Source organism: Hippocampus zosterae, chromosome 2, assembly GCF_025434085.1.
Source record: "Hippocampus zosterae strain Florida chromosome 2, ASM2543408v3, whole genome shotgun sequence".
Taxonomy (NCBI): Eukaryota; Metazoa; Chordata; class Actinopteri; order Syngnathiformes; family Syngnathidae; genus Hippocampus; species Hippocampus zosterae.
In genome coordinates, this window is record NC_067452.1 from 9,501,514 (window position 1) to 9,516,546 (window position 15,033).

General features: G+C 41.1%; 1 protein-coding gene and 1 long non-coding RNA gene across 3 annotated transcripts in view; one reads left to right on the forward strand and one right to left on the reverse strand.

Annotated features, from left to right (window-relative positions):
* Positions 1 to 275: 275 nt before the first annotated feature.
* Positions 276 to 2,007, reverse strand: LOC127592650 (uncharacterized). The gene is made up of 2 exons (XR_007960166.1): positions 1,401 to 2,007; positions 276 to 1,199 (listed from the first exon to the last, which is right to left on the reverse strand). It is a non-coding gene; the product is annotated as an uncharacterized LOC127592650 (long non-coding RNA).
* Positions 2,008 to 4,560: 2,553 nt separating this feature from the next.
* The window catches only part of abcc4 (ATP-binding cassette, sub-family C (CFTR/MRP), member 4), a 40,748-nt gene continuing 30,275 nt past the window's right edge, over positions 4,561 to 15,033 (forward strand). For both annotated transcript variants that reach the window (XM_052052258.1, XM_052052266.1), the window contains exons 1-2: positions 4,561 to 4,805; positions 5,320 to 5,430. In XM_052052258.1, coding sequence (XP_051908218.1) covers positions 4,732 to 4,805; positions 5,320 to 5,430 — 185 coding nt within the window. In that variant the 5' untranslated portion in view covers positions 4,561 to 4,731. The remainder of the gene's footprint in view (positions 4,806 to 5,319; positions 5,431 to 15,033) is intronic.

Here is a 15,033-nt window from a genome sequence, read left to right on the forward strand (position 1 = left end):
AACCAGTTGACGCCCCTGGCTGAGGACAGCTGGAATAGGCTCCAGCACACCCGCGACCCTCATGAGGAGGATAACGTGGTTCAGATAATGGATGGATGGATTTTTTTTACCTTATATTATTTCACGTTTCTTTAGCCATTTCTGTTTCTGGAATTGGGGAGAGGAAAGGTTTTAGTGTTGTGGATATATTTTGTGGCTCAATCCCAGCTGACTGCCAGTGAAAAGCAGATAATTGTAATTCTGCATACTACGGTCTTGCCAAAACACCACACCACTGCCAAGGTCACTGTTTAATCCAGTTTAGCAACAGTTTGTTGTTGATAACAAGACAAGTCCGAAAGTTAAGATAAGATAAGAAAACCTTTACTTGTCTCACAATGGCGAAATTCCCAATCTACAGCAGCAAAATTGTGAAAAGAAGAAGGAGAAGAACAAAAAGTATTTTTTATAACTATACTGTAAATGACATAATATGCATATCATCATTTTAAAAATGGGTGAGTGGGGCTGAGTCCAGGTTTTCACTTCTGTCTATTCAATAGCTTGACACCAGTCGGCAGGAACGAGCGGCGGTACCTCCCCTTCTTGCAGTGCGGGTTTATCAGTCTCTGCCAGGTGCTGACAGGCTGGCCTGGAGAGGGTGGGAGGGTCTGCCCATCATAGCTTTTAGCTTGGCTAGCATCCTCCTGTTGCCTACCTCCTCCAGTGTCTAGGGAGCAGCTCAGGACAGAGCTGGCCCTCCTGACCAGTCGGTCCAGTCTCTCTCTGTCCTGGGCTGAGATGCTGCCTGACCAGCAGACGATGCAATAATGAATGGCTGAGGCCACCACAGAGTCATAGAAGGTGTTAAGGACCCCTTAACTCCAAAAGACCTCGTTTTTCTAAGCAGGAAGAGCCGCTTAGAAAAATGACTCTGCCTTCTGCCTTTGAAAAATGAGAAGTATAACAACCCTCTTGTCGCCATACAAACATCTGGGGGGGGATTTCCTTTTTTTTTTTTTTAGCTGAGGGGTGTTCGGGTTCTGCACAGCAGTCATTCATGCTGACCAATGAAATGTGATCAACCACAACCGAGGCTCCCTCAGACGTTTCTTACACATACGCATGTGAGCATTGTTGGCGTTGCAACCAAAGATGTACCCCCCTTGAAGTCTGTCACATGTTTTCTCCCAAGTCACGAGTCGTTCGCTTTATGTAATCTGTGAACACAAAAAGATTACTGGGATTTTTCTTCTACCTTCTGCATGTCATATCTTACGTGATTTTCACCATTCTGTTCTGTGGGAATTAACCATGTTTGGAATGAATGAAATGAACAACATAGTCGCTCATCTTTTGCTTAAGAAGATGAAATGAGAACAAGACCGTGATCACAAAGGGACCAAAAGGAAACCACTCACAGGGCTGTGTATTGATGATTTTGACCAAGATCAACCGCTTTTGATAATCCCCATGTGTCTTTTTCTCTCGAGTTCTTTTCCCAGAACAATTTGTCTCAAGACTCGAGTCTCCTATTACGAGATAATAGCTTACCCTGGGTAACAAGATTTGTCATAAAGTAGATCCTACGACAGCAGGTGGTGTGAAAGGAGGTCAAGGTTCAGAGCACAATGAAGGGGGAAGTATGTAATGTCTAACTGTCAGTAAACACTATTATTAGTATGTATTAGAATAAACTATGTGGCAAGAAATGGTGACAGACATCTTACCCTTTACTTAAAGTCACACAAATCAAATGTCAAGTCGGAGACATGCTTCCTGACACTGCTATGAATTCTCCTACCGACTGTGACATTTTTGGCCAGATCAGGCTTTAAGGTTAATGTGTACCTGTTTTATGCACATGCATAAGAGAGCAAATAAGGATAGGGGGAAGTCGGGAATTTGCTGAGTCATTCTGGCACGCAAAGTGTTAACTTGACACCATTAAATTGTGAAAGTGTCTGACCTTATTTTGCCTGTACATGAGGCTGTCAGATTCACACACTAGTACCTTTTAAACTTACAAAAAAACGTTTGGCTGAAGTTTAGAGTCATGTTTAATGTTTTTAACATTAAACATGACCCTTAAAACCGTAAGGAATGTCATGTTGGTCCGACAGTTCACCACATGACATCAACTCACAGTTATTGTATGGTATATAAATTGGAATAATTAGAAAATGGAAGAATGAGGAATTTTTACGGGCATCATATTTATAAATGTACCATTGTAGTCGAAACTCCAGTTTATGTGTATCCGTTAACATATAGGCTTAGGCTGCTTTGTTTTACATTGCAAATGAGAATGTGACTTCAATTGCCTTACCTGGAAAAATAAATCAATGCATAAAAGGTGACCCCAAATGAACATATATTATTACTGATAAAATTGTTAATAATGCTATTTATTTAATTTGTCAGATTTCAAAGAAAGGGATAAAAGGAACCTTCAAATTAAATCAAATATTTTTTTTTTCTGAAAATGACTTGGAGAACCTTTTGCGTTGATGTGTACTGTATTTTCAGAGCAAGTCAGGTCAATCTACACAGGCAAAATTTCAGAAAAAGATCCACTTCAGTCGTTATTTACTGTTAAAACAGTAATTTACAAACGGGTCAAGCAATTCAGGACAAAGCAAATGTTCAAAACCTGAGCGCTAAACCTGAAGGGGATGTTGATTCTGTCAGGGACTCTCTCACAACAACAAGAAGTAGATTTGGAGGCGCAATCATATAGTTGCAGTTGTTTTGTCTGGACCGTAAAAGGCAGAGACAGGTGGTTAAAATAAGAAAAAAGTTGATGGTTTATTCAAAAAGGCAGCGGGGGAAATTTTAAGAAGCATTTTAAAATGGTACACATGAGCTACAATTGTTAACATGCTGCAAAAGTGTGTCCCACGCATCAGGTCTCGACAAAGGACGGCAGTGATTTGCTTTTAAAAAACTCATCAACTCTTGTGTCTACTTTATTTTTCTGTTTCGTTCATCTTAGGGGCCATTATGGCTGTTTCTCATTATGGCGTGCGTATGCTCGTGCGCGGTCACGGGTCGATCGTGGGAGATTGGTTGATCGAAAAGTAGATCTTAGGTCAAAAAAATGTGGGCACCCTTGCATTGAACATTGTGATTTTGGACTTCTGTTGACAGTATTCTTGATTGCCTCACTATCTAATTTGCATTTTTGTTTTCTTTAATTTAAGAAGTTATTTTTTAGTGCAACCCAGCATCTTCCCTATGTTTGGATCCGCACCACATATATGACCAAAAAAAAAACATGTTGAAGTTAATCTTTAAGTTGTCAACATTGCTTTCTTCTTTTTCAGTATTTTTAATGCTAATAGGATATAGTGTAATGTGAAGCTGTACTGATTATTTTCTAGACAAATTATACTAATTTTACTGAAGTCGCGGTATGAAGGTTGGGGTGGGGTGAAATATTTTTTTTCTTCCTGTGCTGGGGGTGGTGATGGAAAATAATTGAGAAGCACTGTCCTATGGTCAAATTCTTTAATTTTTCTGGAGACGGCATCATTTTTTTCCAGCCCTGTTTCATGTTTTAAAAAATATATATAATTAATTCTCTTAAACCGCAATTCAAATGCTACGCCTGAGTTTAATTTCATTGATTCATTATCAAATTTGTATTCATCAAGTTTGTCAGATTCAAGTTTGTTTTGTGACCACTATGTTTGCTGTCCGCCAGGACAGTCACCACAGCACAAATACAAAATGAATCAGAAGACACATTTTCGGATGTGCTATATTCCGAATGGGGGAATTGTCATTCTTGTTGATAGAAATGAGGAGCATCTGTTGTGCCAGGTTTCCTCTGTCACATTTGAATGCTTCTGACCTGGAGTATCATCTCACCTCCTGTTAAAATTGAGAAGGATTACATGGAAGTCTGCAAGCACAAGGTGAACATGCTAAAACTCCAGTGTAGTCATGTTTTGTCCACAAGTCTGTGAGGATAAGCAGTACACTGGGAAAAAAAGTTTGTTGGATTTACATAAAGTATGGACATTAATTGCACACTTTAAAATCATGTTTCACCAAAATTAATATTGCAGAAAATGAAATCAGTTATATTAGTGAAGCATCAACTGTCTATACGTACTTTACTTGTCCCAATGTAAATGCAACAGATTTTTTTGGTATAAATAGAACATGAGTCTGTTTTTATTAGGTTTGTTCTTTTGCACAGTAAAAACACGTATAATCAAAACATTTCTTCGGAAAAAAGACGATTTGGGGGAAATAAACAGGCGTCTGTTGTCATGGCCACATTTGAAAGTGATACTCAATGAATTTAAGTCAAACATGAAAATGATAGTGGATTCTAATACAACAGCTGTACAGTGAAAGAAGAAAATGCCATATGCTCATGTTCTCGCGTCTCCTTTGTAAAATGTACGAATCACGTGTAAACGCGGTAACTTGATGAGATTAATGGCTTCAAAGCTGCCTTTTTGAGCGACCGTTTATGCCAGTGCTCTGCAAGCAGAGAGAAAGACCTGCCAAGAGGGTGACCGTTACTTCCCACCAATCAGGTGGCAGGTGGGAGGAGTCAAGACGAATCATTTATTTATTTTTTTACCGTAATTATGTGAGAACGTGATCTGCGGCTGTGTACCATACGTAACACACGTTGCGAAGTACTAACCTCGCGTAACATGCATCGACGTGGTCTTTAGGTGTTTCTCTAAGGGCGAGAAAGTCGTCGTGACAGCTGTTTTGGGGTCCAAAACGATGGAAAATGTAAAAAAAGATACCAAGACGAATCCGGCAGCGTCGGCGAATCTCCTCTCCAAGTTAATTTTCTGGTGAGACATCCCGGAAGATAAACCTCAGCAGCCAGTATAACTAAATAGCGGTGTGCTTTTTTCTTTATTTAACATTTATGTGTTGACTTTATAAGCCTTTTATGTAATCGATGCTCGTACAGGTTGGCACCCGAACGTGACATCACTTAGGTTTGGATGACGACTTTGTGCCCTAAAAAATATGAACTACTGGACTGAAATGAGTTCCGGTCTGTGGTTTGACATGTGTTTGGTCCTCGAATCCAAATTCTTAGCCCTTTCAAGTGCACAGACGCGGGCGAGGGCCATTGTCACTTGACACCTATAACATTCATCATATTACGGTTTCGTTCAGTTGTATAGTTACAGTGTTATGACTATTTTCCCCACACTCCACACGTTCAACCCCAGATACTTATTTTTTTTTTTTCAAATTTCCCAAGACTTAGGGTAAAAAAAGGGGAGGGGGTCTAGAATTGTCTGGTACTGAATGAGTTATGACTATTTTTTTCCCTCCTTTTGTCTTGCTCGTCAGGTGGCTCAATCCCCTCTTCCGCGCTGGATACAAGCGCAAGCTTGAGGAGGATGACATTTACCCGGTGCTGGAGGAGGACAGCTCAGAGATGCTGGGACAGCAGTTGCAAAGGTACAATCACAACTGCTTTGTGCTCAGAGAATACTATTAAGATGTTGGTTCTGAGAAACTACATCTGACTCCATAAAACATCTTGCTCAAAATCTTTGTTTATTCAACAGTTTATTTTAAAAGTGTGATTGGTAAGAAGAAATGCTTGCCTCTCTAAATATCTAATATCTAAAGGGTATTAAAATTAAAACAATCAGCAATTTTGGTGCTTTGGCAAAAAAAAAAAAACATGAACTCAAGGCACGTGACTTGCCTCCATGGGCGACATAAAATAATGGCCTTGAGTTTGACACCTGTGCACTCGAATAAATCATCCTTTGCAGTTGCAGTAGCTGAATCACATCTCTACATGGAGAGTCAAAAAAGCAATCTGTTAAGAAACGTCTTTGAAACAGAGTATCATTTATTCGATATATTTACAAATAAGACCTGGACGAAACAAAAAAATTAAAAGGTATAACGGGTTGTAATTTGCACTCAACTGTGCTGTATCCACATCGCAAAATTGTGAGCTGGCGGCACGTACTTTTTTAAAAATTTAAAATGTTATTCCCATCTCATTTGTGATTGGAATTCAACGCATGAAACATGTCCAGGCTCACCCTCTCTAATTACCAAACAAGGATTTTAGAGATTTTGCATGTTTCTCTCCGTAATGGCACTGTAACAGCCAATACATGGTAACAACCCTCATTAAGTTGTTGGTTAAAGATTTATAGCATGAGTGTGCAAGTACAGAGTGCAAGTTGGGATGTTTCACTACAAGACTAATTCACAACCTAAGAACAACACCTGGTTAATGACTCACTCATACCAGCACTCCTTTTTACATTTTACAGAGAATAGGAAAAGCTTGTATTTCCCAAATCATCATTTTTCAGAAAGCAAAAACATACGTGTTTTTTGAGCACACATTGTATCTTCTAGTGATGGGTCCATGAGGCCTCATGAGGCGTGTCGACACACTGACACACTGTGTTGATACTTTGCTGATACTGTGTCACTGACCACTGCCACCTGCTGGACCTTCAAGATCCCTGCAGCCAACCCACTTAACAGACTGAACTGACTGATAAATTGTTTTGTATATTGAACATATAAAATATACAATTCGGTAATAAATTGGCAAAAGGTGAAGGTAAGATATAAAGAAAAGGAAAAGAAAATAGTCATCATCACAAATATGTGTTCAAAGGAGTAGAAAGAAGCAAAAAACCTACCCCGAGTCCTACCCCTTCTTATATATGAATTGATCATTTTTCTAAATAGGAAAGAAAGTCTAAATATCAACAAATGCTTTTACCGTTATGTATGCTGTACTAATACATTTTTACAACATTAGGTTTGTATATACAGTACATACTCTTTAGAGCACATGTACAGTGCCCTCCATAAGTATTGGCACCCCTGGTTGAGATGTGTTTTTTAGCTTCCAATTATTTTATTTTTTTTCTAAATAATATGGGACCTTAATGGAAAAAAAGAGAAAAATCCAACCTTCAATACAAGTGCATTTATTCAGTGGGGAAAAAATCCCACATAAAGAAATAATTATTTGACATCAAATAATGTGTGTCACAATTATTAGCACCCCTGGTGTTAATATTTTGTACAACCCCCTTTTGCCAACAAAACAGCACCTAATCTTCTCCTATAATGTTTCACAAGATGGGAAAAGACAGAAAGAGGGATCTTCAGCCATTCCTCTTTGCAGAATCTCTCTAAATCATCCAGAGACCTGGGTCCTCTCCTCTGTACTCTCCTCTTCAGCTCACCCCACAGGTTCTCAATGGGGTTGAGGTCAGGGGACTGAGATGGCCATGGGAGGAGCTTGATTTTGTGTCTGGTGAACCATTTCTGTGTAGATTTGGCCATATGTTTAGGGTCATTGTCTTGCTGAAAGACCCAGTGACGACCCAGCTTCAGCTTTCGGGCAGAGGGCAACAGATTTTGATTTAAAATGTCCTGGTATTTCAAAGCATTCATGATGCCATGCACCCTAACAAGGTTCCCAGGGCCTTTGGAAGCGAAACAGCCCCACAGCATCACTGACCCACCCCCATACTTCACAGTGGGTATGAGGTGCTTTTCAGCATGCGCATCTTTCGTGGTACGCCAGACCCACTTAGAGTGTTTGTTGCCAAAAAGCTCAATCTTGGTCTCATCTGACCAAAGCACACGGTCCCAGTTGAAGCCCCAATACCGCTTGGCGAACTCCAGACGCTTGCGTTTATGATTGTGAGTGAGGAAAGGTTTTCTCCGTGCATGCCTCCCAAACAGCTTGTTGGCGTGTAGACAGCGCCTGATGGTTGATTTGGAGACTTTGTGACCCCAGGATGCTACCATTTGTTGTAATTCTGTAACAGTGAGCTTTGGAGATCTTTTGATTTCTCTTACCATCCTCCTCACTGTGCGTGGTGGCAAAATAAACTTGGCTCCTCGTCCAGGCTTGTTTACCACTGTTCCAGTTGTTTTGAACTTCTTAATTATTCCTCTCACAGTGGATATGGGCAGCTGCAGTTGAGTGGCAATCTTCTTGTAGCCTCTGCCTGACCTGTGAAGGTCGACGCACATCTGCCTCACTTGTATGCTGTGTTCCTTTGTCTTTCCCATGTTTAAGAGTGGATAAGAGAAATGGCCTCGGTGTCACGTCATATTTATACCCCAGGGAGACAGGAAGTGATGAATTACTAATTAAATGTTCCTACATACTCTGGTAAACTTTGTAAACTACTGTAGAAATGACAGAAATGCTTCAATTATATTTATTTCCTGGGAATTGTTAAGGGTGCCAATAATTGTGGAACAGGTGATTTGATGTCAAATAATTATTTCTTTATGTGGGATTTTTTCCCCACTGAATAAATGCACTTGTATTGAAGGTTGGATTTTTCTCTTTTTTTCCATTAAGGTCCCATATTATTTAGAAAAAAAATAAAATAATTGGAAGCTAAAAAACACATCTCAACCAGGGGTGCCAATAATTATGGAGGGCACTGTATATGTCGATTTTCTCATATTCATAATGGATGCTACATTTCATTAATATATTAAATAATCTCATCAATGTATTTCTGATGTATTGCTATATTTCATGAGTGTATCGAATTTATCAGCTTAATTCTGATTTGTGTAGTTGTCTTGTACTACTCTCGAATTCATTTTTAATCTCAGCAAGGGAGTTCCTCATTTTACTGGTCCGTTTCAGAATCATTCCACAGATTTACACCTATTACAGATACACGCCTTTGTGTGATGTTCGTCCGTGTTTTGGATTTTTTTGTATAGATTAGTACCCCCTAAATTATGACAACTTTCTCGAATTCTAAAAAGCTTCTGGATCTTTGTCAGAGATTTTCTCGGACAAAGTTAAAGAAACGACTCGGCACACAGGAAAATTGTCTTCAATATCGGCGGGAGCGGACCTCTGAGAGCGAACGACGGTTGTTGCTCCGCGATCACACTCAAAGTCCCGTCTCCGCGAGTTCCACATTTTATTGTAACATGCAAAATACAAGAAAAACACTGCCCCCAATATTTGCATGCCGCACCCCCGGTCGGGCCCCTCAGTAGTGGTTGGTTACCTGTTTTTCAACCTCGAACCACCAGTACATTGGCGCCTTTTCTGGCTGGTCTACATCGAATTAGCATGCTGTAGACTTTGCGGATGGTCAATGTCGTCTGGGCGCGACGGGTGTTCTCAACTCGTCTTTTGTTGCTCAACCGCTGTTCCCGGATTATTCAGTCCCCTTTTGTGACCGAGTTTCGCCTTCTCCCCTGTGGTCGCCCACCTGTATTGACGTGCTAATTGTGGCAGCCCGAATGGCCAAATGGCCGGCGCCTTTGTGTGTAGGCATTTGGGGGTGCTGGATATGCACCCAAACGCTTCTATGTGCCCAAATAAATGAAACTTTAAACATGATACATTTTTGCTCATAGATTCTTCTAACAATCTTTTGGCAAAGATTGTGTGCTTTGTACATTAATTGGACGATTTTGAAGTCAATCAGTTCATGAGATTTCATTGTTTAATTTGATAAACAGTGGATTTGTGGGTTCCGTCCATTTGGAGCCAGTGATTGTTCCGATTGCTTTGTATTGTAGTTTTAAAACAGTGTTTTACTAGCATTTCCCCATATTCCCACACTAGATCAAATATGGAAGTAATGAAAGTATAAGGTGTACAAGTATCTCTTATTCAGCACATCCTTAGTTTTTGGGAGGATCCCTATGGTTTGGGATATTTTTCTTTTATTATGTAGCTGCCAGCATGGTTTTGCACCTACAACTGTTCCAAAACATTTTCATAAGGTCATTCATCGATTTGATGATGAAGTGTATACAATATCATTCACATCCATGCATTCATTTTGCAACATTCAATGTGTTCAAATAATGTGAAGATCATTTGAATGAGGATGCTTGTGGGCTTTTATTTCACAAATTTTTGAGAAAAATAAGATGCTCCAATGTTTTAAACTTCAGTCTGTTGCGTCTTTTACAAGCGATTTCTCCTGCTGTGGAGAACACACGCTCACAAGGGACGGATGAGGCTGGCGTACAAAGGAACTCCTTTGCGAGGTGGGAGGTTTGGGAAAGAAGTGTTGGTCCTTCCAGTACAGCTGCTTCCTGGAACCTTGATTGTCAAACATGGAGTGGAGAGTCAACCAATAATAATTACTGATTGTCAATTAAATCATCAACATAGCAACCGTGAAAAGATGAGTGAACGTTTGTATACCTGACGTAATACTGGGTGTATCACGAGCTTCATTCTCATGCTTGGCCCGATAATGCCTCAGCATGGTGGAGGTGCTTCTGTTGGTGTATGACAATTCGACTTGGCAAATTCGACATTTCACCTGTAATGAAATGTGAATAAGAAGTAACTAAGAGTTACCTTGAAATGTATTCGGATTAGAATGGTACAACACATGTCAATAATCTGAGAGGCACTCGGCGAGTGCCTCTCGGCGACAGAAGGCGATTTGAATAAATAAATAATACCTTATTCTCCAGGACATCAAAATGGTCCCACACGGCGGATGATTTGCGTCTCTGCGCCATAATCGGCAAGGAAGGCAAGGCACGAACACGAAGTCTGCACTGACACGAACTTCGACAAGCGAGCGTGAGTGAGGTCTGGCTTGTTTCGGCAAGTGGCATTGTGTCGCCAAACCCACTTCCTTATTAACACTGTGCGGCGGGCTTTTGCTGCGTCAACGCCCTCTGCACTGAGTCGACGCCCCCTGGACTAAGTGGCGCAGCCTGTACTGTGCCAAGCAGCCGATGCGGTCTAAACTGCACCGGTGCAGTTCACGTGTCAATTAGCAGCCTGGACTGTGTCAACGCAGCCGATGTGTCAATTAGCAGCCTGGACTGTGTCAACACAGTCGATGTGTCAATTAGCAGCCTGGACTGTGTCAACACAGTCGATGTGTCAATTAGCAGCCTGGACTGTGTCAATGCAGTTCACGTGTCAATCACGTGACGTAATGAAGCAGCACATGCATCGACACGTGGTTTGCTCTGTGAGCCCGGCGCATGTGTCAATGCATCAGTGTCGCTGGACCCATCACTAGCATCTTCCATCCGTCCATCCATTTTTTGACCCACTTATCCGCACAAGGGTCATGGGGCGTGCTGGAGCCTAACACAGCTGTCTTCGGGCAGGAGGCAGGGTAAACTGGTTGCCAGCTAATCGCGGGGCACACATAGACGAACAACCATCCGTGCTCACACTGTCACGTTGTGCGCGAAGCGATAGGATAATTGCTTCGTGCACAACAAAAAATAAGTGGATCCCCGAAATACAGACACCAAACAAGGTCTCCGTAGCAAAAGGGTTTAATCTACAAAAATTCGCACCGACAAAGTAGTAACATAAAGTGCTGGTCAAAACGAGGACCAGAGGGCACAAAGAACGAATAACAAAAAGCGCTTGCACAAAAGGCAAGGGGGGAAAATAAGAATCGCGAAGGCAAACAAAAAACAATGTAACCACTACACGCAAGCGAGAGCCAAATCACAAACAAAGAACCATACTTACAAAATAATGAGCACCGAGAGTTCAAAAAGCAAAACACGACGAGGTCTGTAGCAATAGCAGTCAATGAGCAAGGAAGTAGCAAGGCGAAATACAATACTCCAGCGATCTGTGCATGTCAGAGGGCTCCTTAAATACAGACTGAGACTAATCATAGATTGGCAGCAGGTGTGCACCAAAAGTCCGCTGATGCCACCTGCTGGCCAGACTGAAACATAACCGTGACACACTGACATCTAGGGACAATTTCGAGTGTTCCAATAACCTGCCACGCATGTTTTTGGAATTTGGGAGGAAAACGGAGTATTCGGGGAAAACCCACGCAGGCACAGGGAGAACATGTAAACTCCACACAGGAAAGCCAGAATTGAACCCTGCACCTCTGCACTGTGAAGCCTAAGCGCTAAGCAGTCGACCACCACATTGTATCTTCAGGAATGAAATTCGAAGAGAGCAAGCCATTTTTAAATAATTTCATATTGGTCAATAAATTAACCATAAAAAAACATACCGGTACCCATGTGGAGGTCAACCAATAGTATGGACTTATGAAAAAACATGAAGTTGATTAACTTTTGACAAAGGGTGGTTTTGGCCCAATGCCAGGGGGATTATTTCTCATGAATGGAAAACCTTAGTTGTTACTGTTTCAATATTTTTGTTTCAATGATGGAAGTGTTTCAGTAACCACTGTGCTGCCATGGAATTGAATTTGAACTGGTACATGTAAACCACGAAATCTGTTGCTGATAAAATAGCGCAGTCCGGCAGCATAATGTTTTTAATGCCAATTCCCCAGCATGTTAGTTAACACTGGGAACTGCCAGTGTTTTGGAGGCTGCGCAAAAGGAGATTTCCCAGCCATTTCTTGGCATGCAGCTGCATTTCCAATGTGCAATCAAGTGTGTTGTCTTGTCTGTGCAGTAGCTGATAATGTGGAGGATAACCACTCATGGTTATGACAGGACTATTCACATCTTGAGCCATACTTGTACAAGTTAATGAGGTGTTATATTGGAACTGTATGAAACAAATCTGAATGCTCAAGTATTCATTTAGCTGAAAGCGTTGTCATCATAGCCGTCAGTGGTGTTGAACACATCCATCCATTTTCTAATCTGCTTATCCTCACCAGGGTCGCGGGTGTGCTGGAGCCTATCTCAGCTGCATTATGTTGGGGACACCCTGAACTGTGTTCCATTAACCTAGCATGCATGTTTTTGAAATGTGGGTGCAAACCGCAGTGCCCGCAGAAAATCCATACAGACAACAGGGAGAACATGCAATTTGAACAAAACATGATAAAGCTACTAATTAGAATGCTTTCAATAACAAAACATTGTTACATTTTTTATTTATTACTTTTGATAAATTAAACACACAAAAAAAACATTTAACGTTTTTTTACACAGTACAGACATTTTTTATTTATATCCAGGTCTTAAACTGATTACCTTTATTGTTTTTGACGAACAATCAGTAAATTAGAATTTTATGGCTACACTTGTTCCAAAAAATCTGACGGAGGTGGCAGAAAAGAATGAGACAGTTGAGGAATACTCATCAAACACCTCTTTGGAACGTCCCACAGGCTCAGGAACACTTCAGGAAACCAGTAAATACAGTTTGGCATTACATCCCTATGTGCAGCTTAAAACTCTACTCTGCAACGCAAAAGCCATTTATCCAAGGTGATGTGACACAGTGGTAGACATGACCCTGATCAATTGGAAAATTTGAAATTAAACATCTTGTCTTGGGTGTGTATTCAATTAAATATAGGTTGAACATGATTTGCAAATGGGCGGCCCGGTAGTCGAGTGGTTAGCACGTCGACTTCACGGTGCAATTCCAGCTCCAGCCTTCCTGTGTGAAGTTTGCATGTTCTCCCCGTACTTGCGTGGGTTTTCTCCGGGTCCTCCGGTTTCCTCTCACATTCCAAAAGCATGCATGGCAGGCTGATTGAACACTCCAAATTGTCCATAGGTGTGGGTGTGAGCGCGACTGGCTGTTCCATTCTGTGTGCCCTGCAATTGGCTGGCAATCGGTTCAGGGTGTCCCCCGCCGACTGCCCAAAGACAGCTGGGATAGGCTACAGCACCCCCCGCGACCCTAGTGAGGAGAAAGCGGTTTGGAAAGTGTATGAATGAATGAATGAATGAATGATTTGTAAATCGTATTTGCAAACACAACGTCCCATTTTCACTGGAATTGGATTTGTACAACACATGAGACTAGATGCACCATTGCATCGTGATTTCACCCCCATCATCTCATTCACACCCTGATATTTGTCATATTTTATAGATTGATAGAAAGCCCACATTATTTGAGATTTGTAACTATTAATGTTTACTGCGAGGACTTTTTCATGTCTTTGTGAACTGACTGACGGTATTTGAAGAGGTGTCAACCCAAGAGGTGTCACTATTCAATGTCATTATCACGTCAATCCGATTCAACCACAAAAGTTGTGTGTTAGAAACGATATTTAGACAAATATTCAATCACACGCATATGCCTGTTCATGTGACGCGAGTGATCCAAGAGGTCAACCCGCAACACACACATCCGCCTTGGTTGAAGACCCAATCGGCCAAACACATGTCATCTTGTGTTTTACAACAGTATTTCTGATTCCACACTGAAAATAGACGTGAGTGTGCAAAATGTTGAGTGTGTCATGAGCGCCTGTTTGTGGCAGCGAGCTGACTGGTAAGCAGTCCTTGAAAAAGCAAACAGAGCTAGTTAAGTTAGGTTGCCGTTAACATGCCAAAGTACGCATCCAGACTGGGGTATTTATTTTTTAAATTTTTACCGGCAGGGTCGAGCCTGAGGCGCGCTCCGCCTACTGCGTGCAGTCTACATGCAGACAGATTTGGAACGCCTTTGGTGTATTTGCCCGGAAGAGCATTAACAAATTTCTTGCCATCCCTTGTTCTCAAATTGGGAGAAGTGGTGCCTGCCATTTTTGGCCATTTGACTAGTTTTTGAAGGCCTACACAAAATTGAGTTCTGCCGCTATATACGCGTGGAACCTACCCAAAAGAAAGCTTTCAACCTCTTCTTCCATCAGTAAAAAAGTGCATTTCTACCTTTTTACCATATTTTTCATGAAGAGCAGTTGAACATCAAACTTGAAATACTCGTTTCCCAAGAAAAATTGTTCGGAAAAAGAGCTTTTTCGACCCAATCATGGCACCCAGCGCTTAGCCTGTTCACCTGTAGGATGTTCCAAACAGGTGTTTGATGAGCATTCCTCAACTTTCTCAGTTTTTTTTGCCACTTCTCCGATCTTTTTGTGAATTTGTTTCAGCTAAAAAAATTCAAGGGTCATGATTAGTTGCTAACAATAGTAAAGTTTATTGATCTGACCATTAAATATTTGGTCTGTGTAGCATATTCAATTAAATACCGTATTGGCCCGAATAGAAGACGGCCCTGAGTGTAAGACGACCCCCTGTTTTTCAAGTTTGAAAAATGACTTAGTGAACACCAAATTAATTTTTATACAGAAAATAATTACAGTACATCTGAAACAAATGATTATAACAATA